We start from the raw sequence: 27,593 nt of genomic DNA, 5'->3' as shown, positions 1-27,593 counted from the left end.
TATTTCAAAGCTTAGAGTGTGTATTTAAATATACAAAGTAAAAAATGTGAAAAAATTTTGTGAAACATAGAGAAATAACATGTTTTCTTAGTGCAAATTTTTGAACTTTTAATAGTGAATATTTTAAAAATTAATAGTAATTTTTACATTATTTTTGGATATTCCTCCTCTGGAGAAGCTCCCCGATCCGTACATACCCCATTTATATGGAAATTCGGTTTTTTTTTTATCCCTCCCCCAAAGTAATCGGAATCGTGCCGCTGTTCAATATTTTCCATTTAATTTATATGGCACTCCGAAGAAACATGAGGATACTTGATGCCATAAAACATATTTACAAACTACAAAACCTTTGAATTAAAAAATAAATGACTATTTTTTGTATGTCTAGGTATTTGCTCTTCAATCTTTTCCATTTATGTATATGGGTACGGGAACACTTATTATTTGTTTACGTGCAACCGTTCTGCTTGTCAAGAAAGAGTGAGATGGCCATTAAACAAAAATATTAAAAATGTTTTATATTCAGCAAACAGAGCCTAGAATAAGTCGGTGTAGCATGTGCAGTTGACAAAAGCGGATAACGTTACGAGGCCTCTCGACAGGCAAAAATTCGTTTTATACTAATTGTATTGCTGTACGTATTGCCTGTGGAGACTCCATATTGCTTATGGATTATAATATATGGCATACTAATTTTTATGTATATGTAATAAATTGAAAGCAATGAACTGTCACTTCAGCAGTTTGGCACATCAGTTTTCATTTCTATGAAAATTTCGAAGAGGTATGCATCAACTATTCGATATGTCGCTGTCGTCTTCAAAATACAATATATCACAAATAATCTACATATATGCGGTCTCCGCTGGCAATATTTTTGACAAAACACATCTATATCGAGAAAACATTTATTGCTTGTGGAAATTCCTCATTAAATTACGATACAAATATAACTCTTTGGGCAACATTGGGGCCATTAATCGATGTTCTTATCGTATTTCTATCCCATTTAAGTGAGGAATGCTAAACATATGAAAAGTGTGTTTGTAGGATGAATTGACGATAATTTGGTTTACAATTCGGTTTAAGTTTTTGTTTTTTAAACATAATAAACATCAGAACGGACATTAAATATTACTACTGCGCACTAAAAATGGTATCAAATGTATTAACACGTGAAATATTGTCATAATTAGATTTTGTGTTAACATACCAATATCTAATTGGATTTGAAAAGTATTTAATTTAGATTTTTATTTCAGTTAAAAAATATATAATCACTAAAACACTTAAATAATAAACAACATTTGTTTCTGGTTATAAGATACTTCCACTTGATCTATTAATATAAAAATATAGGCTGGTATTTAGAAAAGCATCCACCGATTTCGGGTTAAAATGGGTATGTACGGATAGGGGAGGTCCACCAGATCAAGAATATACATATGTATATGAATACAGTGGACCAATAAAGTTTACATACACCTAGTTCTATTAAATTACGACACGTTTATTTGTTATAAAATAAATTTTGTGGTTTTTTCTATCCATTTCAAAATATGTATATTTAACATTAAATTTAGTATATCAAAATATTTTTTTTTACACAAATAAAAAAATTAAAGCTAAAGCTAAAAATGAGCATAATTTATATCAAAAAACAGCACGATTTCGATTACTTTGGCGGAGGGGTAAAAAAAAACCGAATTTCCGTATAAATGGGGTATGTGCGGATAGGGCAGCTTCCTCAGAGAAGAAATATCCAAAAATAATATAAAAATAATTTTTATTTTTTAAAATATTCACGATTAAAAGTTCAAAAATTTGCACTAATTCATGGTATTTCTCCATGTTTCACTAAATTTTTTCACGTTTTTCACTCTGTATACGTAAATATACACTCTTAACATTGGAATAAGTTCACATTTAATTGTTATTTTACTATATTTTACCTAAATTTATTAATTTAAAAATCACTTAGCTACTCATCGTTGAAAAGGTTAGATTGTTTACAATTATGAGGAAAACGAGCCTTGCCACATCTTAAACAGCAAATATGTAGGATTTTTAACAATTTTTCTTTGTTTGCTTTTTTCGCGTGATTCTTTTTTCTATATTAACTATAAGAAAAATACTCTCTACATATGTATATGTGTAATATGTGATTTATGTGACTGAAGTACTTTCGGGTAGTACTCCTTTCTGCGTTGTGTTATTAGTGCAAATTTTTGAATATTGCTTACCTAACCCAAATTTAAAGGAAAAATGGACCTTTAGTCGTGTTTTCGCTCTAAAAAAGGTGCATATGAAAATGACTCAAACAACATTCCTTTGTTTTACAGAAGATACCGAACCAAAATATCTGTCACCAAAATCAAATGAGATCATTTTGAATACAGCCCTGAAATCCCCTCTTTTCGTGAAAATTTTGTATATTTGACTTCTAAAATCTATTAAAAATCAACGGGCCAACATAAAAATAAGCTTTATGTGTTTTTTGTTTACTTGGAATGTCTGTGACAAAATTGCATAATTAAAAACACTGAAAAAAATAATCGGAGAAAAGTTACTTTTCCACTAGCTGCAACACAGTGCGACCGAGGGTTATTTTTTTGAGGCGCGGCCGAAGGCCGCCAATGCAGAAAGAAATTATATGCAGAAAACTAATGTGTTATATATTTCCTGTCATTGGGATATTATTTACTTTATTTCTTTTGGTTCTTCTATAAAATATGAACGTAAGGTAGCACTGATTATTAGTTAGAATGCAACCCTTTTGTTATTGTGTGAACAAAAATAATTGAACAAAAGTTAAATGTTGAATAAAAGTTATTTTTGCAATATCTAATATAAAATAAATGGTTAGAAACTAATTAGTGAAGTGTTAGTGGATATAAAAGTTAAAATATAACTATAACATTCATTATAAATGGGAGAATCACGCATTTTAAATAGTTGAATCCGGGGATGCTATTCTAAAATTTACCCACAAAATCTGTTATTGTGTGATGAGTAATGTAAAATCTTTTAGAACTTTCATAATCCCCGTGTTAGATCTGCCAGGGTTATGAAGCGCGGCCAAAGACCGCCAACGCAAAAAAGGAGTTCAACGCGAAAGAACTGAGCCAGACCAGGTGTTGGTCAGACCAGGGCTAATTTTTTGAAGCGCGATCGAAGGCCTCCCGGGTCGGCTTTAGAATATCGTCCCAGGATTTCGGGAATAATATGAGTATGGTCGGTTAGAGGAGGTTCGACAAATCATCAATATATATAGGAAGGAAACCAATAGTTTTCTAGAAATTTGCGTTTAAAGTTAAAATTTACCACTATTTGAATTACGTATTTTTGCGAATTAAAATTAATATTACACTTATATTTTGCACTTTTTATACTTGTACTAACACTTAACTTATTCATTTGTAAGTATTTATTTCACATTATATAGTCCAAAATAGTTTTAATTCAATATTTATTTTATTGTTCAAATCTATTTACTTAACAATAACGAAAGAGCTACGATCTGTCAAATAATCAGTGTTACCATACTAATACATTTGAACAAAGTAACAAAAAACCAATAGAAAGATAGATTTATAAAACGAATTTAGAGCGAAAAAAAGGAATTTTACTCGAAAAAAACTTGAAATACCCCTGTGTTGGACCGACTGGGGTTATTTTTTTGAAGCGTGATGATGCTTTTTTTGTGTATAATCTATTTTCTTTATTTCTTTTAGTGCATTTACAAAAGATATCGATAAGGTAACACTGAATATTTGACAGACTGCAACCCTTTAGTTGTTGTCAAATAAATAGATATAAACAATAAGATTAATATTGATATAAAACTATTTTTGCACTATGTAATGTGAAAAAATGTGTATAAAGGATTTAATGAAGTGTTAGTGAACATAAAAATTAAAAATATACGTGTAAAATTAATTTTAAATCGAAAAAATATGTAATTCAAATAGTGGTAATTTTCAACTTTAAACGCAAATATCTTGAAAACTATAAGATTTCTGCGGCTATAACATATGTTCCTGATCTGGAGAACCTCCCCTATCCGATCATACCCATTTTGTTCCCGAAATCCTTGGACGGTATACCAAAGTTTTTCCGAGCACCGAAAAAGAGGAATTCAACGCGAAGGAACTGAGCACGCCCTTTTGCTGTTATGTGAACAAAAGTTAAATATTGAATAAAAGTTATATTTGCACTATTTATTATAAAAGAAATGGTTAGATACAAATTAGTGAAGTGTTAGTGGATATAAAAGTTAAAAATATAAGTGTAAAATTCATTATAAATCGGAGAAACATGCGTTTTAAATAGTTGAATTTTTGAATTATAAATGCAAATATCTCAAAAACCATAAGTTAGCGGCAACTATTCTTTATTCGTGCATACCGATTTCAACCCCAAAATGGGGGAGGCTATTTTAAAATTTACTCCAAATTACTCGCAAACAACAAGTTTCCTGCGGCTATAACTATTTATATTCTTGATCTGGAGAAGCTCCTCTATTCGACCATACCCATTCTATTCCCAAAATCCTGGGAAAGTATACTAAAGTTTTTCCTTCTTCTGTTTTGCTGATAAATATATACAGTGAAACAATAAAGTTTACATACACCTATTTCTATTAAATTACGACACATTTATTTGTCTTAAAATTAATAAATTTTGTGTTTTTTCTATCCATTTCAAAAGATGTATATCGTCACCTGAAATGCAAAATAACGTATCATCAAAAAATTCGAAATTGAGTGTCTTATTGATTATGATTGACTGCTTCAAATTACAAACATAACAACATTTTTAGGTTCTGCGCTCAGATATAACCAGTTTTAACCAATATTAAAAATTTTTTTCACTCATGTAAATTTCCGAAAATGTTGTTGAGTTATTTTGCATTTCAGGTGACAAATTAAGTCCAAGTTTCTGTTTTAATACGAGTAAAAATGAGTCATGCAAATAAATTAAACGCATTATATCATCAAATTTATGTCTATTTCCGTGTTTTTTCCAAATGCTAAAAACTAATGCTAAAAACTTCATTATAAGATGTGTCAAATAATTGTGTAGAATTAAATTTTTCGACCTTCGGCATTATTGGATCATCATGAACCATATTACATACATATTACAAAAACTTTTATATTCCGAATATTTGCCGTTACATTTAGGCAATCGATTATGGTTACTGCCCGTGTTTCCAAATGATATTTTTTCAACTTGAGTTCTCATAATGGTAACTGGTTCCGTAACTAGTCCACTTAGTATCCACTCGAATATAGTATTTTGAGCTAGAGTGTTTGAAATTCTTTCCACATCTTCTATTATAATTTACGGTATGAGATCGCTGCCTAATAGAAGATCTATTTGAGGAAGGGTGTTGCAGTTGGAATCTTCTATCTAAAGGTGTGAAACCTTTTCTCAATGGTTGCTATTTATATAATAGATTGAAAGTATATTTGTTAGTTGCGGTAAAACTATAGCGTCTGCTTGAATTCTGTTATTCTCTTAAGGAAAATAAAGATGAGACAGATTCTATTAGAGTTTACCGTAATTTCAAAGTTGGCTTGTTTTTTTCGCAGTTTTTCCTATTTTATGCCCTAGACGCTATGAATGATCATTGTCATCCTTGATCTATTAAGGCTCAATGTTTGAACAGTTCTCTTCAGTGTTCTTTTGGAGACAACTACAGTGGGTAGTAATACCCTACTTTCAATTTCGCTGTGTACGGTGTGAGCTTTTTGTGCTTTTAATAAACATGGTGTCAAATTTCGTGATTTTAAGTTTCGGGAGTTGCCGTTGCAACTAAACCCGTGGCTCTTTTTGAGAGCTACTTTAGAGTGTATTGGAAAAACTATTAAAAAGCAACATTGAATGATGTCTTTTATGACAATATACACAATAGAATTTGCTTTCGCAATTATTGAGTTTGTGGGCATGAGACAAGCAGTTTGTACACAGTCTCTTTGATCCGGCAAAGCTGTGCCTTTGGTTAATATTGAAATTTTTAAACTTCTCTGCAAGTTATAAGCTACAGGAGGGCAATACATGGTACGCATGACGTGTGTTCAGATTCAGATGTTTTGAAAAATCTATTTAAATGGTTGTTGCTTCCAACTTTGGAGACTATTGAAGCTTCAATTAAGGTCGTGTTGAACATTTTTAGTTTTGACAATTTTTTTGTCTACCCTTTCCGCATTTCCATATTGGGTAGTTAAGAAATCTTTCATCTGCTGCCATTGAGAGCGTTTGCTCCCACAAAAGTAACGATTTTCTGGAAATGCTAACGTACATATACTACATATGTTCACAAGAATAGGTTCCTAATTGTTTGTCGAAATATTTTGTGTGGATAGAACTGAAACAGTGGATTCTAGTTTGATGAATTCTTCGTTTGTTCCTTTTAATTAATGATCGACCAATATTCTTTCGTTTTCATATCTTGATCTTAGGGCTTCCCCAGCCAAATTGAAATTATCGTCATTTAATGCGAACAGTTTGACTATTACGCCTGATTGGCTTTTATTTTTGTATAAAAAGTGATACAACTTTTGCGCTTCTGATAATTTTGGATGTTTTACATAAGGCTGTAAACGCGTCCCAGAAGGATGGCCACTGTTCATAACCTCCATGAAATATTTCTGTATAGTATGCTGGCACTTCGAGATGAATGCTTCAACTTGCCTCTTGGGCTTGTAATTGTGGCAACTCTACTCTCGGATGGATAGTAGGTACAACTGACTTTATAAGTTTTATTTGATCTGAGATCATAGCTTTTGTGCCTTCATACTGGTCTAAGCGTATTTGACGTAAGCCGAGGATTTGAAATTTTCAGGTTGATCAGTTTCTACTATTGCGTCGTCGTGTTAATACTAGATTTATTAATAATTACTTGTACCGATTCAAAGTTGTTTTGAACCGGTGAAGATGCAAATCGACTGCAGTATTTAATTAAGCTGCCACTCTCAGAAATGAATTTACTATAAGAAATGTCTTTCCCCCTTTTTTGCTTCTACCACGTTGCTTTGATCGTCTAGCTTCTGCAGGTGTACATGGACTTTTGTCGTCATTATGTTCGTTCAGAAAATTTAAATTAATAAAATATATCCATATATTTTCTTTAATTGTAATTTAGAATAATGGTAACCGAAAACTCCTTTAATAAATAAGAAATATCGGAAAATTAATTCAAGAACGCCTTTACCGTTTTTATTAATCGCTTTTGTATTTTCTTGGGTTTTTTATTTTGAAAAAATTATTTCTCACGGAATTATCCGTATACCCTTGTATATGAGTACGGTCCTGAAACGATGTATCAGCTCGCGCTGAAACGAGGACAATATCATTTGTACTTACGTGTGGACGTTATGTGTATATAGAATGCGTTAAATAGTATTTTGTTTGCAATTATGCTTGTTCTTGTTTGACAAGGAACAAGGGAAATGCTTAAAAATCGCCAAATTTGACCTCCAACATATGTGCTGTATGGGTTTTCACAGAGGTAAATATGTATGTGAGATGTTTAATTTATTCTACAAGTGTTGTTTTTTATTTACCGAACCGTTTATTTATTTTCTTAATTTTCATTATTTAATTGTATTCTACATATGTCTGTAAGTATAAAAGCATTGGCAAATATGTATACAGCAATATGTAAATATAATTCGCGTTTAGAAACATGCGCGAAAGCGAGATTGAAGATATGCAATATTTGTTGTGTGTTATGTGCACTGTACATATACATATATTTTGTAAACTTGTTTTATAATTATGTATGATTCTTTTGAGGATATGTATATATCGTCACCTGAAATGCAAAAAAACGTATCATCAAAAAATTCGAAATTGAGTGTCTTATTGAATATGATTCACTACGTCAAATTACAAACATAATATTACATATGTCCAACATTTTCACGTTCTGCCCTCAGATATAAACCAGTTTTAACCAATATTAAATTTTTTTCACTATGTTCCATTTTATTTCGTTTTTCATTCATGCCACTGTAAAATTCCGAAAATGTTGTTACGTTATTTTGCATTTAGGTGACGATATGTAACCTTAAATATAGCATATCAACATTTTTTTTTTTACACAAATAAAAAAAATTGATACTAAAGCTAAAAATGCGCCTAATTTATATCAAAAAAGTTTACGTACTCTTATGATTATTTATATAAATCAAAAGTAATTACAGTTTTAGACGCATTTATTATTTTTTGGCCTTTATTTTGTTGCAATTATCTCCCCCGGATGTTGAAGCATGCTCTCCACTCGATTTCTAGTATTATTTCCGGATATTTTGACCCACTAAGTCCATAAGGCAGTTTTTAGGCACTCTTTTGATGAAATTCCATATTTTCGAATACGGTTTCCAATAAGGTCCAGATATGTTGAACAGGATTAATATCTGGTGATTGCGGGGCATTATTTTCAATTCCATAACAACCCTTCACTTACAAGATACGATGTGTATTTTGGGTCGTTATGCTGTTGGAAATTGATGTTGCTGCTTTGACAGCAGATTTAAACACTTAAAATTTAAATAATTTTTTTTTTTTAATATTCAGATACAGAAAATCTATTCATTTTAAAACAAATAAACGTGTCGTTATTTAAGAGAACCATGTGTATGTAAACTTTGTTGATTCACTGTATTTTGAGGGAACTTTAGTATACTAGTAGTTGGCGTGTAAGACTCCGCTCTGTTAATGTTCCTTTCTTTTATATTTTTGTTAGTTTGTTAAAATATATTAGTATGGTAACACTGATTCTTTGACAGTTTGTGTATTTACAGCAGCTGTTTATATCAGACGACCTCAGCTCTCGCGTCGAATTTATTTTGAGGTCTTCAATTAACTCAAAACGGTTTCAACTGAGCGGTTATTTGAGTTATAGGAATAGCCAGAAGTTTAATCAGGTGAATACGGTGCTTGTTCAATGATATTCGTTTTGTTTGGTCAAAATTTAAAAAAAAAAAGTTAATTTTTTTTTTTAATTCGACAAACAATACTGAAGTCGACTGACATGAACAGCTGCTATAAACACACTGGTTGACAGATCACGCTAATTTCTGGCACCATAATTAAGTATAGTTGTACCAACCTAGAAAAAAATTTACCTGTCTTCCATATAAGCGGGAGATGAGAGGGGGGAGATGAAGAATGGGTGTAAAAGGGTGAAAAATATAAGTGTAATATTAATTTTAAGCCATACACTTTTATTTCCCGAAATCCCTGTACGGTATTTAAAAGCCGACCTATTTACAAATTAACAAAAGGGCCACCGTTTGTGTAAGTGTGGTGGTACTAGTACTTACGGATAGTGCGCAGTCCGGAACACGTCGAAAACTCTGAGTGTTTTTTATAGTACAACGGGTAATAATATTTTTTCTTTTTTAAAATGGTATTCACAAAGGAATATCTCGTAAAAATTTTTCTGAAATGCTCTCAATTAAACGGAGACACAAATTAATTAGCCTCGCCGAAAAAGAAAATTGCTGAAAAGTTAATCTCTGAAGAGGCAGACTATCAAAAAAAATTAAGAATAATCCCAAGCAAATAAGAAAAAACTAAGTTTGCGCGTAACCGAAAATTTTACACTCACAATTTTTCATGATAAAAGCCGAGGAAATACTTTCAAGTGCTGCAAAACTTTAACTTAAATCTTGCGTAAGAATTCAACAGTAATTATTCGTCGAAACCGTGAATGTCACATCATATTTAGTATTTTATTGATTTATATTAAAGGTCTCAGACTCATCTAAATTTATTCCTACATTTTAAATTTAAGATATTGATATATGAGGAAAAAGTCAACAAGAGATAAAATATCATAAATTTTGACCAGCATAAATAGTTTAACGGGGGGAATGTCGTAAATCGCTAAATCATGTATACTGTGGCTAGAAGAAGGTCTGGACTGACTGCATTAACTTTTGGTATTACTCAGGTATATTCGAGAATTTGTTTCAACGTATTATTATTATTCGACACAAAGTATCGTAGACTAAAGAAAGTCATTATACATATTATGTGTATGTAGTATAGGGAAGATAGGGAAATGGAGTCCTTAAAGTAAGGGTAGTATTGTCTAAATTTTATCCATTTTGGAGTCATGACTATCTAAATGTAAAGACGATATCTGAGATAACTCGCACATTGTCTGATATAAACGGTTTAAAGTCAACCGAAACTTTTTGTATTAAGTTGTGCAATAGATATATGGGGATTAGCAATTTTTAACATAAACGCACATTATTATCTAGAAAATATTGGCTCTGAATTTCAATAATATATCTACGCCATAGGCTCGATGCAACACATATCCTTTTGAACCAAATAATATGTGTGTGTTTCGATAGTTCTGTTTTGTCGTTAAATGGTAATTGTAACTGTTACTTTTTTTACACCCTTATATTTTTACGACGAAGGCGAATGAGTATAGCGTCAGTATCAACAACTTGCATTATTATTTTGTTAATTTTGCGTTTGAGTGACTAGTTATACATGCATTATTAGTATAAGTTATATTTAAAAACAAATAAGTGGTTATTTCGAAGTACTTATGTATATATAAATTGAAATATTTGTAATTTTATATGCCTTTGAACACCATAAACTGAAAAGAAGAAAGAAAATGGGTCGTAAAGGCCATTACATTCATAACGTAAAAATTAATTGCAAATATGTTAGGCCGTTCGTAAAACTTTTTAACTAATGCTTTAAAGCAAAAAAAAATAATAAAAAGGAAACTCGTGGTCGTCCAAGAAAAACTGGCCTGATTGATGATCGCCGTATACTTCTCAAGGCAAAAAAGGGTCCTTTTTCGATTTTACGACAAATTGTAGGGGAAGTTGGACTAAATGTTAGCTCGCAAACATTTCGGCGTCAATTAGAGAACGGTAATTTACCGGAGCGTAGAGTCAGAAAAATTCGTCGTACATTCACATACAGAACGGAAAAGCTTTGCCGCTGAACATGAAAATTAGTGCGGTCCCACCGGAGAAAAAAAGTGGCGAAATACAGTGAAATCTGTAACACTATTAAAAATATATATGTACATAATATATGTTGCGCATATTATGAACATAGTTTTATCATAATACACATTTACTACATTCGTACTTGTTGTGACTTGTTATTGCTGCTTACCTCCATAAGAGAGAAATACCATATACCTGCATTAGAGAGACACTCGGGTTAGTGAGAAACCTCTATACTCCTATTATTTTGATCAATGCTATTTCTTGTTTAAAAAAAAATCAGTTTTAATATTCGAAATAAAAGATTTTAGCACCATCTTGGGATATACTACATAACGGTTTTGTTAAAAACTACTAAAAGTGCGATAAATTAAACTAAATGCGCAAGAAACATTAAATTTTACGTCCGGGATGGTACATGAGAACTTTTTATGAGCCGCTATATATTGGGTGAAGGGTTGGCGATATCACATACCTCCGGATCTACTCGCTCAATTTAAACAAACCTCGATAGGTAACATTATCTTGACCTTCCTATGTTGCAGTGCCCAATTGGCAAAATTTCTTCTAAATCTTTCTTTTCCACTATACAAATATCAATGATAATATTGGGATAAAACTTGCAAATTGCGAAAGCATATAATCTATGCATATATATGTTGCAGTGCCCAATTGGCAAAATTTCATCTAAATCTTTCTTTTCCACTATACAAATATCAATGATAATATTGGGATAAAACTTGCAAATTGCGAAAGCATATAATCTATGCATATATATGTTGCAGTGCCCAATTGGCAAAATTTCATCTAAATCTTTCTTTTCCACTATACAAATATCAATGATAATATTGGGATAAAACTTGCAAATTGCGAAAGCATATAATCTAATAATATAAACTATTATACGTTGTTCAAAAAGTATGGCGAATTTTGTATTTCTAAAAAAAAGTGTTTTTTTATTCATGAATATCTTATTTGTCCCCTTCAAAGTATTCACCCCCCGATAAATTTCACTTCTGTCAGCGTTCTTTTCCAATCCTCAAATATTTAAAAAAGTCCTTTTTTGTGATCTTGTGGCCTTTGTGATCAACCTTCGATACAGTTTTTATCTCCTCAATCGCAGCGTAGTGTCGTTTTTTAAAGGACTTCAGAATGTTGAAAAAAGCCTGCGGTGATAATTGTTTGTCGCAAGCATGTGTTTTTGATCGTTACGCGGTGTTAGCGACACGGAAAAAGACTACCATCGGCCATCGGCACGTCTTTTTTTTCTTGTAACAACCCACTTCATCCTCGTTTCGAATTTTTAAAAGTGATTTTTGCCAAATTGAAAGCTATACCTCTTTAGAAACGTACTTAATCTTATAAAAAAAATGCGTAGTGATGAATTTTCATGTTAATTTTTTAATTTTTTACATGGTTTTCTGCTGTGTTGGGTTCAACTCTACTTCACCTTGTTTACTTTAAAGAAAATACCCTTTTTATTTAACTTATCAGTTTGCTGATGACGCAATTTGAATAAAGTTCTTAAAGTTGAAATTTAAGTTAGTTATTTTTTATAAATTGGGGAAATCTTCAAAATACATAATCTGAATTGTTAATAACTTTTCAAAAAGTAACATTGTGTTAGATTGTTATCTTAGAAAATTGGAATAAGTAATGAAATGAAAAGATTATTAAAGAGAGTATCCTATCAGAAAAGTAATAAAATCATTTTCAATGCAAGTCATGGATGGCTGACAGGTTTTCTGAAAAGACACCATTTTCACAATATAAAAATTTAAGGAGAATTGGCTGCAAAAACCTAACCGGATGAACTAGCAAAAATAATTCAAGAGGGCAGATATACTCCAGATCAAAAATATATAGAGCCAACGAAACGGCATTGTTTTGGAAGCAAATGCCAAAAAGAACATTCATTGCAAAAATCACACAGCTGGTCGCTTTAACCCATTTCCGACCGCACCTAGACCCACTGCATTGATTTAATTCCAACTTTTTATTTTGATTATAATAAAAAAAACTCGACGCTTAAAATTTTTTGAGATTGTTACATTGAGCCGTTTAGCCACGGTTTCAGAAAGATGCAAAATCGCATACAATTATTGATTTCACGGCTTATCTCGTTCATTTTCGACTTGGTGATTTTTCAAAGTTGCTGGTCGATAAATCGACCAATAACTGTAAATGCGTTAAAGCAGCCAAAGATGGGATGACCCTCTTGCTTGGCAGTAACACATCTGGAGCTAAAATGTTGAAGCCACTCTTAATCAACAAATCACTTATGCCAATAGTTTTAAAAGGTAAGGATATTAATCAATTTCCATTTCATATTATGGCGAATACTAAGACATAGATTACGGCTAATCTGTTCAAAGATTGGTTTAATAACTGCATTTGTTCCTGAAGTCCAGAAATATATAATACAAAAAGGTTTAGAATTCAAGAATTGTTTGTTGATAATGCACCTAGTCACCCAGTGCTGGTACATCCGAATATTCAGTTGCTGTTTTTCCCGCCTAATACCACGTCTTTGATTCAGACGCTCGATCAGGGTACTATAGCACCGTTTAAAATGTACTACAACAAGCAAACGTTAAGATATATTTTAGATTCAGTGGAAGAAAACAATTTGAATGTTATGGAAGCATGGAAAAAGTTTAATATTTTGGTTTGCATTACACATGTTTCGAAAAACATTTTACAAGCTTTCGTTTAAAGTAGAACTTCAGCGGTGCAAGGATAAGAAATTTGTCCTGAGATTATAGTCTTTCAAATAATATAGGTGGCGATTTATTTGACAATATCCAAACGGCTGACATTATTGATGGCTTAATGCAATAAGGTCCTATTGATGATATCTTAATTGAAATTATGGCTAACAATGAGAATAAAGATGTTGTCGCCGATATCGACAAAGGTGAAGGTCGGCTAATTTAATTCGTGGGGGCTTGAAATTCGCTACAAGTTTGGAACAAACTAAAAAAAACGTGTTTCAACAGACTTTATAACAAAAAAACCCATAGAGGCCGATTAATAATGAAGATAATTCTGCATTAGAACAAAACCCAACAATTTGTTGGACATATCTTCTGAGTACAGTGCTTTTTTAAGCCAGCCCATAATAAACATACACGATTGTTATCAACTAACTAATTTTTTTGTACTTATGGATTGAATTTAAACTGTATACTAAACTTATTTTCTTGCAATAAATATGATTTTTGTTTTGTTTTATTATTAGTTAATGGATTTCAATATCACTTTGTTTGTACGGTCTTTTAAGAAAATATTTCATTATTTGTTCATCTTACACGATTTTTTCAACTTTTGGAACAGATCCCTAAATTTATATATGAATCGTGTATTTTTTAAACGGTTTTCTTAGGAACGTACCTACTGTGTAAAAAAAGATTTTACTGTATTATTAAAAAAAATGTGTTAACAAAAACAAGGCATAAAACCCAATTTTTAAAATGGAGTTTTAAAACTCTGAATACTATTAATATTTGAAAACTTGATTAATTATCCGAAAAAAGGATCCGACTTCGTCAATTTGTTTTAAATTTGAAAAACGTGAGAAGAAACATTTCGTAGCATATATTTCGCTGTTGATTGTACCCGATGTAACGTATAAGCTGCTTATTTTGCCACAACTGCCAATTCCTTTGAAAATTTTATCATTTTTTTGGTTTTGAATTTTTCAGCAACATTTCCTCGAGAAACGGCTGTGCAGGTAGCTGAGAAAAGTCCGCTAAGACGAAGGTCTCGTCATCCATTATGCAGCATTCGAATTTCTTAAAAAAATCTGTCGTCAGCTTCTTAGCTCGTTGTTTTGCGGTATTGTTCTTGGCGGCGTTTTTATCCGAAACTTTCTGTACCTTGTACGTCTTCAAACCAGTTTCCTTCTTCGTCCTGCGTACAAAAGATTCTGAGCAGCCAGCCTTCCTCACCCGAACTCTTGTATCTTTCTTGAGAATGGTCACAACGTTCTTGGGATTCTCACGCTGCGGCCTCTTCTTTTTATCCGAACCTTTCTTCCTGTCAATATGCACATTTTCCTTAAAGCATTTAATAAGGCGATAAATGGTTTTAGGGTTAAATAAATTTTTATTGACTCTAACGGACGCACAATATTTTCTGGCATTTAGTTTAAAGATACTAAGATACAAGTTTTTTATTTGAAATTTTTAATTGCACAATATGGGAAAAAAGTAGCGGACAATTAAATTCGACGCAGTCCTTATATTGCATTGAAAAATATAAATAGTAAGATTTTTTTGTACTTTGTTTTTTGTTAGTGTTTCATTTTCTATGATCTCGCAACACTACCACATTATTTGTCAATTACAATATGATACTTTATAATAAGGCCCTTTTTTAGACATTTGTTTTTGAAGAAGAAATGAAATCGCGCAGATATTTTTCAAGTCGTCCATCATCTCGAGCTTATATGCATATACAAGAGACTTCATATCACCGCACAAAAAATACTTCAGCAATGTTAAATTACACGATCTTGGATGCCACCCAACAGATCCACAATACGAGATAATGCCCTAGTTAAGGAACGTATTAATTATGTTATAAACAGAATGTATCAAAACAACATCAAAGAAAATGTATCAAAACAACCTTATCTTGGAACAATAGAAATACACTATCACTACAACAAACATCAAAACAACCTTGAGTTCGAATACCACAACAACCTTAGCTTAGAACAAAGGGAATGTATCCAAGCAAACAATATATATATACATATATATGTAGACAAACCCAAGCAAATTATATTATATACATCTGTATTCAAACAAAATATCAAATAGTAATCAGTAAACATACTAGTTAGTATAAATAGAAATAAGAACCGTATAATAAGTTAGTCTTAAGAGTATTAATAAAGAGTACACATTTCGATGCAGCTCAAACAAATATTCTGTTGACTAATTTTTACATCATGTAAAAATTAACAAGGGGCTAGCCGGGAAGACAAATTTATTTGCTATCCAAAAAGCCAGATTTTAATCAGAAAGAAATAAAACAAAAAACTCCACAGGAAGTAGGGCTTCCAGCACTAAATGCCTGAAAAAATTGTGGAAATAATTGGAAATGGATAGAAGTATAAATCCTGTAAGCAGACAATACTATTCCTAAAAAAGTGGAACAAGGTAAAAAAGTATAGGTCCTGAAATAATGGATAATACTTTCACCAAGTTTCGCAAAAGACCTTGAAAGAGCGGACAAATATGAATCCTGCAAAATTCTGAAACATTGGACAATTAATTAACCATTATCTTGGAACAATAGAAATGCCCTATCACTACAACAAACAATCCTAAACACACAAACATCAAAACAACCTTCGAATACCACAACAATCTTATCTTAGAACAAAGGGAATGTATCTAAACACACAAAATATATGTAAACAAACCCAAACAAATAATATTATATACATCTGTATCCTAACTAACTAGCATGTTAGAAATAAGAACCATGTAATAAGTTAGTCTTAAGAGTATTAATAAAGAGTATTTTTACTTCATGAAAAATTAACTCGCTCACCAAAAGTTTCTTTCAATAAATTGATTGTATCGTTGCATGTAGCACCATCTTAATGGAACCAAAATTTGATCACATGAACATCCAATTCAGGCACGCAAAAGCCATTAATTATGGCTCTAAAGCTTTCTCCATTGGCTGTTTCATTATGGCCGACTTCATTTGACTTTTTGAGGATGTCACGACGTGTCAATGGCGTGGATTATTATCAATCCAAACAAGGCAATTTTGTTTATTAACGTATCCATTCAACCAAAAATGAGCTTATTCGCTGAACAAAAAACGACCGAATCATTATTTTGGTAATAAATTTGCATGGTTTCCAACGTTTTATGGGAATAAGTTCATTATGAAATGGCATGCCAAACTAAGTATAAATCATGTAACAGCTGTAAAAAGACCAACTCCGAAAGAAAAATTGCGTCATTGAAAACCAAATGTCAAAAACACCCTTTACAATTTATGTTAATTAAAATACATAGTTTATTTTTTATAAATGTTAACAAAGTCCCATATAAATTATTTTAATTAGGTGTTCTTAATATTCATTGAATTCTTTTTCTAATGTAATAGGTCGGGATTTGGTACCTCAACAAAATACTTATTATACATCTTTCAACTCTAGGATTATTGATGCTGTCAAGAATAGGTTCGTATGAAAAGTATAGTTTTACGAAAATTTGTAATAATAATTATGGAATAATGCCTTGCAATTAATAGCCAGTGGGAGGACTATGATATGAGATTACAATATCTTAATTGTTTTTTATTAAACTCTTAAATGGACATTAAAATAAATCTAACTTGCACAATTTTATAAGAGTATCAAACACATTGCTTAAACTATATAAAATGTTCGTAAAATGAAACAGAAAGAAATGAGAAATCTTTTAAATTTCTTACATAATACAAAAGTAATGTAAATGTTTAGCATGTAGTGTGTGTGGGCTTACGTCTAGTAAAAACAAAGACAATATTCATTTCTTTGTTTTCCAAAACTGCACTCCAGATTTCAAATTTTGCACAACTTAGTTTTTTTGTTGACGAACAAAACATTTTGGACATTTCATCGAATTATTTTATTTTTGCTATCATACAAATTAAACCTTCGATATGTAAAATAATGAATAAATATTTAAAAAAATTGTATGTACATGACACCGCGTATTCTTCCGCAAATAACGGGACAAGTGTATACACGAAAAATTAGACTTTCTTGAAGTATTGTTTTTGTTATAAATACCGTACTTAAAGAAAAATGTTTATTACTGTACACACAATTGCGTTGCCGACAAACATATTATTTTATTTTTAAATTACTACGTTGGAATATGTATATATAATAGTTACAATCTTAATTTTTGTTTTATTTTAGATTCCATCGCAGCGATAAAATGTTTCAAATGCAGCGTTACTGTAGAAAAAAATTATATACAAAATATAACTGTTTTGACGCCAATGTGCACCAAATTTGACTGGTCTGAAAATTTTATCATTGATTGCCCATTTTCGACAATGTGTTTAAAAACCATTTCAACACTTCATTTGCAAAACGAAAAACAAAACACTATAACAAGGGGATGCGCGCCGCAAAAAGATACTAAACAGGTGTGTTATACTCAATTATATTTAATGCAGCTGTAATTTAGAAAACCTATTTTCGATCTTCTGACAGAAATAAGTACATAACACAAATACATATGTATTCTGGAATAGCACATTTCTTATTTAGTAATATTTCGTTTAAACTTTAAAGTTTCTGAGAACCTAGGGCTCCTACAGTTACAGCCTACAATTCGTGTATTAAGAAAAGTCACTAAAATTTAGGAAATTATTAAAAATATATACATATACATATACATATGTGATATTTATACAACTACTTTGAAAGAACAATTTTCCTCCAATGTATGTAAACACTCAAACGTGTTGTCCGTTGTTATTATATGAGTAAAAAATTGTAAGAATGTTCATAATTTTAAAATTCTAAATTCATTCTTCAAAATCTATGTCGTCCCCCTCAAAACGGTTTCCCCTGAGTTTTTTTAAACTTGCTGAATAACCAGAAGTCACACGAATATTGGTTGAAAATTTGGTGAAAAACTCACGAAGAATCAAAACAAACAAAAACCAAGAGTTTTCAATATTCCGTCCTGTTTTTATATTCTCGCAACAAAGTTGCTAAGTAGTTTGTTCACATAACGGTTGTTTGTAAGTCCTAAAACTAAAAGAGTCAGATATAGGGTTATATATACCAAAGTGATCAGGGTGACGAGTAGAGTTGAAATCCGGATGTCTGTCTGTCCGTCTGTCCGTCCGTCCGTCCGTGCAAGCTGTAACTTGAGTAAAAATTGAGATGTCATGATGAAACTTGGTACACGTATGTACTTCTTGGCTCCATAAGAAGGTTAAGTTCGAAGATGGGCAAAATCGGCCTACTGCCACGCCCACAAAATGGCGAAAACCGAAAACCTATAAAGTGTCATAACTAAGCCATAAATAAAGATATTAAAGTGAAATTTGGCACAAAGGATCGCATTAGGGAGGGGAATATTTGGACGTATTTTTATTGGAAAAGTGGGCGTGGCCCCGCCCCCTACTAAGTTTTTTGTACATATCTCGGAAACTACTATAGCTATGTCAACCAAACTCTACAGAGTCGTTTCCTTCAGGCATTTCCATATACAGTTCAAAAATGGAAGAAATCGGATAATAACCACGCCCACCTCCCATACAAAGGTTATGTTGAAAATCACTAAAAGTGTGTTAACCGACTAACAAAAAACGTCAGAAACACTAAATGTTACGGAAGAAATGGCAGGAAGAAGCTGCACCCAGGCTTTTTTTAAAAATTGAAAATGGGCGTGGCGTCGCCCACTTATGGACCAAAAACCATATCTCAGGAACTACTCTACCGATTTCAATGAAGTTCGGTATATAATATTTTCTTAACACCCTGATGACATGTACGAAATATGGGTGAAATTGGTTCGCAACCACGCCTTCTTCCAATATAACGCTATTTTGAATTCCATCTGATGCCTTCTCTGTATAATATACATATATGTATGTACATTAGGAACCAATGATGATAGCGCAATAAAATTTTACACAAATACGGTATTTGAAAAATATGTAAATGACGGATAATGAAATCTCGATTATCACTTTATCTTGCGAGAGTATAAAATGTTCGGTGACACCCGAACTTAGCCCTTCCTTTACTTGTTACTAATAGCTTTTCGCAAACGACGCATAACACTCAAATAGTATTCCTTGTTGCCAGTTTGGCCGTTCGGAAGGAATTCGGAGTGCACCACACCTTGATAATCGAAGAAAACTGAATCAACATGACCTTCAAACCTCAAAGCATGTCAATTTCAGGTATTTTTTCAGCTTCGGCTCACCTTGGCCATGATATTCAGCCGATGATCGTCTCTTTGCGGGTCATAAGCATAGATCCAAGACTCATCACCAGTAACAATGTCTCATGACATCCGTATTGTTTTACAGAGGTTAACGCGACGCTGTTTTTCGAAAAAAGTGAGTGAGTTTGGAAGCAATCGTGCTTTCACTTTTCTTAGGCCCATTGAGCTCACTGTTAATCGTCGATTCTCAAGTATCAATTCATTTATATTATTGACGTCTTGATCTTCAGTTCTTGTTAACTGTCCTGGACATGTTTCAGCGCCAACACGTTCTCTTTGAATAATGTGTACCACTTTCTGGTGGCAAACAATTATCACCGAAAGCCATATCCAGTATTCTGAACATTTCGGCACCAGGTCTCATCCGCACAAAAATGTAACACTAATGATTATTTTTGATGTGAAATTTGGCACATGATGTCACTGACATTCCAACCTGAAAAAAAATATTTCAGTGAACGGGTTTTTGGGCGAAATTCAAATTAATAAGTATGGAAGGGCTTTGTTCTGGTGTCACCGAACATTTTATACTCTCGCATGATAAAAGTGATAATCGAGATTTCATTGTACGTCATTTATTTATTTTTCAAATACCGTATTTTTGTAAAGTTTTATTCCGCTATCATCATTGGTTCCTAATGTATATACTGTATTATACAGAAAAGGCATCAGATGGAATTCAAAATAAAGTGCTATATTGAAGAAGGCGTGGTTGTGAACCGATTTCACCCATATTTCGTACATGTCATCAGGGTGTTAAGAAAATATTATATACCGAATTTCATTGAAATCGGTCCAGGTAGTTCCTTATATGGTTTTGGGTCTGATATGGGCGGCGCCACGCCCACTTTCAGCTTAAAAAAAAGCCTGGGTGCAGCTTACTTATACCATTTCTTCCGTAAAATTTAGTGTTTCTGACGTTTTTTGTTAGTCGGTTAACGCACTTTTAGTGATTTTCAACATAACCTTTGTATGGGAGGTGGGCGTAGTTATTATTCGATTTCTTCCATTTTTAAACTGTATATGGAAATGATTGAAGGAAACGACTCTATAGAGTTTGGTTGACATAGCTATAGTAGTTTCCGATATATGTACAAAAAACTTAGTAGGGGGCGGGGCCACGCCCACTTTTCCAAAAAAAATTACCTCCGAAATATGCCCCTCCCTAATACGATCCTTTGTGCCAAATTTCACTTTAATATCTTTTTATTTATGGCTTAGTTATGACAGTTTGCGTTTTCGGTTTCCGCCATTTTGTGGGCGTGGCAGGACCGATTTTGCTCCATCTTCGAACTTAACCTTCTTATGAAGCCAAGAAATACGTGTACCAAGTTTCATCATGATATCTCAATTTTTACTCAAGTTACAGCTTGCACGGACGGACGGACGGACAGACGGACAGACAGACATCCGGATTTCAACTCTACTCGTCACCCTGATCACTTTGGTATATATAACCCTATATCTGGACTCTTTTAGTTTTAGGACTTACAAACAACCATTATGTGAACAAAACTATAATACTCTCCTTGGCAACTTTGTTGCGAGAGTATAAAAATAAATATTTTTGGCTTTATTAGTTTATCGATTATTTATAATAAGTATATAAACAAAATAAAAACTATTCCAATACCTTTCTGCAAACAAATCACTCTGACCAAATGTACATATATATAAAATAGCTTCTTTATAAAGTTATTATATTAAATATAAAAAATAATATCATTATCTATGTGTTCTAATTGTATTTTTGAAAATTTGCAAATGTCTAATTCTAGGTAGTTCAATGGTAGTTGTTTTATATCACAATATTTACTACAATAAGCGCAATAAATAGAAAAGTACAGCTAGGCTTGTAGCGAGTATTCGCTCAGCAAAGATTTTTCCTGGTCCTGAGTTGCATAAATTACCCCGGCAATAGCAGTGTATTTTACTGGATACTGACAAGTGATTTGCCTTAAATTCTATACAGCCTTCATCGTACACTTCTTGTACCGAATATTCTTGTTGCCATCGACGATTCTTAAAGACCTGTAAAATAATAATTTTTTCTTCACATAAAGTTTTGTTTATAGAATATAGTATACTCTAATGCTTTCATTTATTTACGAAAATGTAAATAAATCATAATGGAAACACCAATTCCCATTCAGCGTTATTAAATAAAATGCAGTTACTAAAAATAAATCGTTTAAAATTAATAAGTGACATAAATTATACCAACATTTATTTTCAAATTTACTTCTGTGTGATAGAAAGACTTTTTATACTCTCGCAACAATGTTGCTAAGGAGAGTATTATAGTTTTGTTCACATAACGGTTGTTTGTAAGTCCTAAAACTAAAAGAGTCAGATATAGGGTTTAATATACCAAAGTCATCAGGGTGAGAAGTAGAGTTGAAATCCGGATGTCTGTCTGTCCGTCTGTCCGTCCGTCCGTCCGTGCAAGCTGTAACTTGAGTAAAAATTGAGATATCATGATGAAACTTGGTACACGTATTTCTTGGCTCCATAAGAAGGTTAAGTTCGAAGATGGGCAAAATCGGTCCACTGCCACGCCCACAAATGGCGGAAACCGAAAACCTATAAAGTGTCATAACTAAGCCATAAATAAAGATATTAAAGTGAAATTTGGCACAAAGGATCGCAATAGGGAGGGGAATATTTGACGTATTTTTTTGGTGCAAAGTGGCAGGGCCCTGCCTTCTACTAAGTTTTTTGTACATATCTCGGAAACTACTATAGCCATGTCAACCAAATCCTCACAGAGTCGTTTCTTCAGGCATTTCCATATACACTTTTAAAAATGGAAGAAATCGGATAATAACCACGCCCACCTCCCATACAAGGGTTAGGTTGAAAATCACTAAAAGTGCGTTAACCGACTAACAAAAACGTCAGAAACACTAAATTTTACGGAAGAAATGGCAGAAGGAAGCTGCACTCAGGCTTTTTTGTAAAATTCTAAAAATGGGCGTGGCCTCGCTCACTTATGGACCCAAAACCATATAACAGGATCTACTAGACCGATTTCAATGAAATTCGGTATATAATATTTTCTTAACACCCTGATGACATGTACGAAATATGGGTGAAATCGGTTCACAACCACGCCTTCTTCCAATATAACGCTATTTTGAATTCCATCTGATGCCTTTTCTGTATAATACGAGTATATACATTAGGAACCAATGATGATAGCGGAATAAAACTTTACAAAAATACGGTATTTGAAAAATAAATAAATGACGTACAATGAAATCTCGATTATCACTTTATCATGCGAGAGTATAAAATGTTCGGTGACACCCGAACTAAGCCCTTCCTTACTTGTTAATTTGAATTTCGCCCAAAAACCCGTTCCTGAAATATTTTTTTTCTAGGTTGGGAGAAATGTCAGTGACATCTGTGCCAAATTTCACATCAAAATAATCATTAGTGTTACATTTTGTGTGCGGATGAGACCTGGTGCCGAAATGTTCAGAATACTGGATATGGCTTTCGGTGATAATTGTTTGCCACCAGAAAGTGGTACACATTATTCAAAGAGAACGTGTTGGCGCTGAAACATGTCCAGGACAGTTAACAAGAACTGAAGATCAAGACGTCAATAATATAAATGAATTGATACTTGAGAATCGACGATTAACAGTGAGCTCAATGGGCCTAAGAAAAGTGAAAGCACGATTGCTTCCAAACTCACTCACTTTTTTCGAAAAACAGCGTCGCGTTAACCTCTGTAAAACAATACGGATGTCATGAGACATTGTTACTGGTGATGAGTCTTGGATCTATGCTTATGACCCGCAAAGAGACGATCATCGGCTGAATATCATGGCCAAGGTGAGCCGAAGCTGAAAAAATACCTGAAATTGACATGCTTTGAGGTTTAGAAGGTCATGTTGACAGTTTTCTTCGATTATCAAGGTGTGGTGCACTCCGAATTCCTTCCGAACGGCCAAACTGGCAACAAGGAATACTATTTGAGTGTTATGCGTCGTTTGCGAAAAGCTATTAGTAACAAGTAAAGGAAGGGCTAAGTTCGGGTGTCACCGAACATTTTATACTCTCGCAAGATAAAGTGATAATCGAGATTTCATTATACGTCATTTACATATTTTTCAAATACCGTATTTGTGTAAAGTTTTATTCCGCTATCATCATTGGTTCCTAATGTACATACATATATGTATATTATACAGAGAAGGCATCAGATGGAATTCAAAATAGCGTTATATTGGAAGAAGGCGTGGTTGTGAACCGATTTCAGCCATATTTCGTACATGTCATCAGGGTGTTAAGAAAATATTATATACCGAACTTCATTGAAATCGGTAGAGTAGTTCCTGAGATATGGTTTTTGGTCCATAAGTGGGCGACGCCACGCCCATTTTCAATTTTTAAAAAAAGCCTGGGTGCAGCTTCTTCCTGCCATTTCTTCCGTAACATTTAGTGTTTCTGACGTTTTTTGTTAGTCGGTTAACACACTTTTAGTGATTTTCAACATAACCTTTGTATGGAAGGTGGGCGTGGTTATTATCCGATTTCTTCCATTTTTGAACTGTATATGGAAATGCCTGAAGGAAACGACTCTGTAGAGTTTGGTTGACATAGCTATAGTAGTTTCCGAGATATGTACAAAAACTTAGTAGGGGGCGGGGCCACGCCCACTTTTCCAATAAAAATACGTCCAAAAATGATCTCCATTCCCTAGTGCGATCCTTCTTGTAGCCAATTTCTACTTTTAATATCTTTATTTATGGCTTAGTTATGACACTTTATAGGTTTTCGGTTTTCATATTTTGTGGGCGTGGCAGTAGGCCGATTTTGCCCATCTTCGAACTTAACCTTCTTATGGAGCCAAGAAGTACGTATAAACAAGTTTCATCATGATATCTCAATTTTTACTCAAGTTACAGCTTGCACGGACGGACGGACGGACAGACGGACAGACAGACATCCGGATTTCAACTCTACTCGTCACCCTGATCACTTTGGTATATATAACCCTATATCTGACTCTTTTAGTTTTAGGACTTACAAACAACCGTTATGTGAACAAAACTTTAATACTCTCCTTAGCAACATTGTTGCGAGAGTATAAAAAGTCTTTCTATCACACAGAAGTAAATTTGAAAATAAATGTTGGTATAATTTATGTCACTTATTAATTTTAAACGATTTATTTTTAGTAACTGCATTTTATTTAATAACGCTGAATGGGAATTGGTGTTTCCATTATGATTTATTTACATTTTCGTAAATAAATGAAAGCATTAGAGTATACTATATTCTATAAACAAAACTTTATGTGAAGAAAAAATTATTATTTTACAGGTCTTTAAGAATCGTCGATGGCAACAAGAATATTCGGTACAAGAAGTGTACGATGAAGGCTGTATAGGAATTTTAAGGCAAAATCACTTGTCAGTATCCAGTAAAATACACTGCTATTGCCGGGTAATTTATGCAACTCAGGACCAGGAAAAATCTTTGCTGAGCGAATACTCGCTACAAGCCTAGCTGTACTTTTCTATTTATTGCGCTTATTGTAGTAAATATTGTGATATAAAACAACTACCATTGAACTACCTAGAATTAGACATTTGCAAATTTTCAAAAATACAATTAGAACACATAGATAATGATATTATTTTTATATTTAATATAATAACTTTATAAAGAAGCTATTTTATATATATGTACATTTGGTCAGAGTGATTTGTTTGCAGAAAGGTATTGGAATAGTTTTTTATTTTGTTTATATACTTATTATAAATAATCGATAAACTAATAAAGCCAAAAATATTTATTTTTATACTCTCGCAACAAAGTTGCTAAGGAGAGTATTATAGTTTTGTTCACATAATGGTTGTTTGTAAGTCCTAAAACTAAAAGAGTCAGATATAGGGTTATATATACCAAAGTGATCAGGGTGACGAGTAGAGTTGAAATCCGGATGTCTGTCTGTCCGTCTGTCCGTCCGTCCGTCCGTGCAAGCTGTAACTTGAGTAAAAATTGAGATATCATGAAGAAACTTGGTACACGTATTTCTTGGCTTCATAAGAAGGTTAAGTTCGAAGATGGGCAAAATCGGTCCACTGCCACGCCCACAAAATGGCGGAAACCGAAAACTTATAAACTGTCATAACTAAGCCATAAATAAAGATATTAAAGTGAAATTTGGCACAAAGGATCGTATTAGGGAGGGGCATATTTGGAGGTAATTTTTTTGGAAAAGTGGGCGTGGCCCCGCCCCCTACTAAGTTTTTTGTACATATATCGGAAACTACTATAGCTATGTCAACCAAACTCTATAGAGTCGTTTCCTTCAATCATTTCCATATACAGTTTAAAAATGGAAGAAATCGAATAATAACTACGCCCACCTCCCATACAAAGGTTATGTTGAAAATCACTAAAAGTGCGTTAACCGACTAACAAAAAACGTCAGAAACACTAAATTTTACGGAAGAAATGGTATAAGTAAGCTGCACCCAGGCTTTTTTTTAAGTTGAAAGTGGGCGTGGCGCCGCCCACTTATAGACCAAAAACCATATCTCAGGAACTACTGGACCGATTTCAATGAAATTCGGTATATAATATTTTCTTAACACCCTGATGACATGTACGAAATATGGGTGAAATCGGTTCACAACCACGCCTTCTTCCAATATAACGCTATTTTGAATTCCATCTGATGCCTTCTATGTATAATATGTATATACATTAGGAAATGAAAATACAATTCAATACTCAAAGTACACAAATTGATCTAATCTAATTAATTTTACAGCAAAATAAAGAAATATGTAAATTATTATCACTTCATCATGCGAGAGTATAAAATGTTCGGTGACACCCGAACTTAGCCCTACCTTACTTGTTATAATAAAATTTAGACCAATAGATAATTATTTAACACCTCAACATCGTCAGATAAATTGATACCGATTTTAAATTTCAATAAAATGATATCCATTTCTTTATGCTTCATTTTGCGATTTCTGTAACAAATTTCAGCTATAATGTTAAGAATTTAGACAACAACAAAAGTATTACCGACTGATGTTCCTGTATATAATAATTATCGGCCTGTAAAATAATTTTTAGAGCACTGATCACCAGTGAACAGTATATGATAAATTTACGAGTATAGACAAATTACAATTATACAATTTATGGGAGAATGCTGCGTATCAAATAAGATATTTTTTGATAGGAGCGCAAAGAATTTCCACTCAACCTAAGCTATTATAATTTGTTTTACTTGGCACATATCTACATATACTTGACCTTAACATGAAAGTGATACCCTATTATGTAAAACGACTTGTGTATACCATAGTCGTTTCCAGTATATTAGATATGGTTTCTATATTAGTATTAGGTTTTGCTTATGACTACTGATCTCAGTTTACTTGAAAATGAAGACATCGTTGAGTAAAAAGAAATCCATTTTTTGCATTAAATTGAAGCGTTTATTTAGCATAGTTTATAATGATTCCAATAAGGTAAAAAAAAATATTAATAGGTTTGTTCAATTATTTGTTAAGGTAAATTCGATTTTTACAAGCTTCTCTAGAGACGAATTTTTCAC

The 27,593-nt window shown here is 32.7% G+C and overlaps 2 protein-coding genes across 4 annotated transcripts in view; one reads left to right on the top strand and one right to left on the bottom strand.

Moving 5' to 3' along the window:
- The window catches only part of LOC120780977 (rabankyrin-5), a 203,647-nt gene that overhangs the window by 141,462 nt on the left and 34,592 nt on the right, over positions 1-27,593 (bottom strand). The window lies entirely within an intron of this gene.
- On the top strand, positions 987-25,638 carry LOC120780978. Its single transcript, XM_040113206.1, is given in 6 exon segments — positions 987-1,159; positions 16,611-16,787; positions 17,139-17,214; positions 17,941-18,173; positions 25,331-25,448; positions 25,451-25,638. Coding segments are annotated over 5 exon segments (555 nt in total). The 5' UTR covers positions 987-1,159; positions 16,611-16,757; the 3' UTR covers positions 25,549-25,638.

Source organism: Bactrocera tryoni, unplaced genomic scaffold (assembly GCF_016617805.1).
Source record: "Bactrocera tryoni isolate S06 unplaced genomic scaffold, CSIRO_BtryS06_freeze2 scaffold_25, whole genome shotgun sequence".
Lineage (NCBI taxonomy): Eukaryota > Metazoa > Arthropoda > Insecta > Diptera > Tephritidae > Bactrocera > Bactrocera tryoni.
The sequence above is the reverse complement of the archived record's forward strand: the minus strand, read 5'-3'. Positions and strand labels throughout refer to the sequence as shown.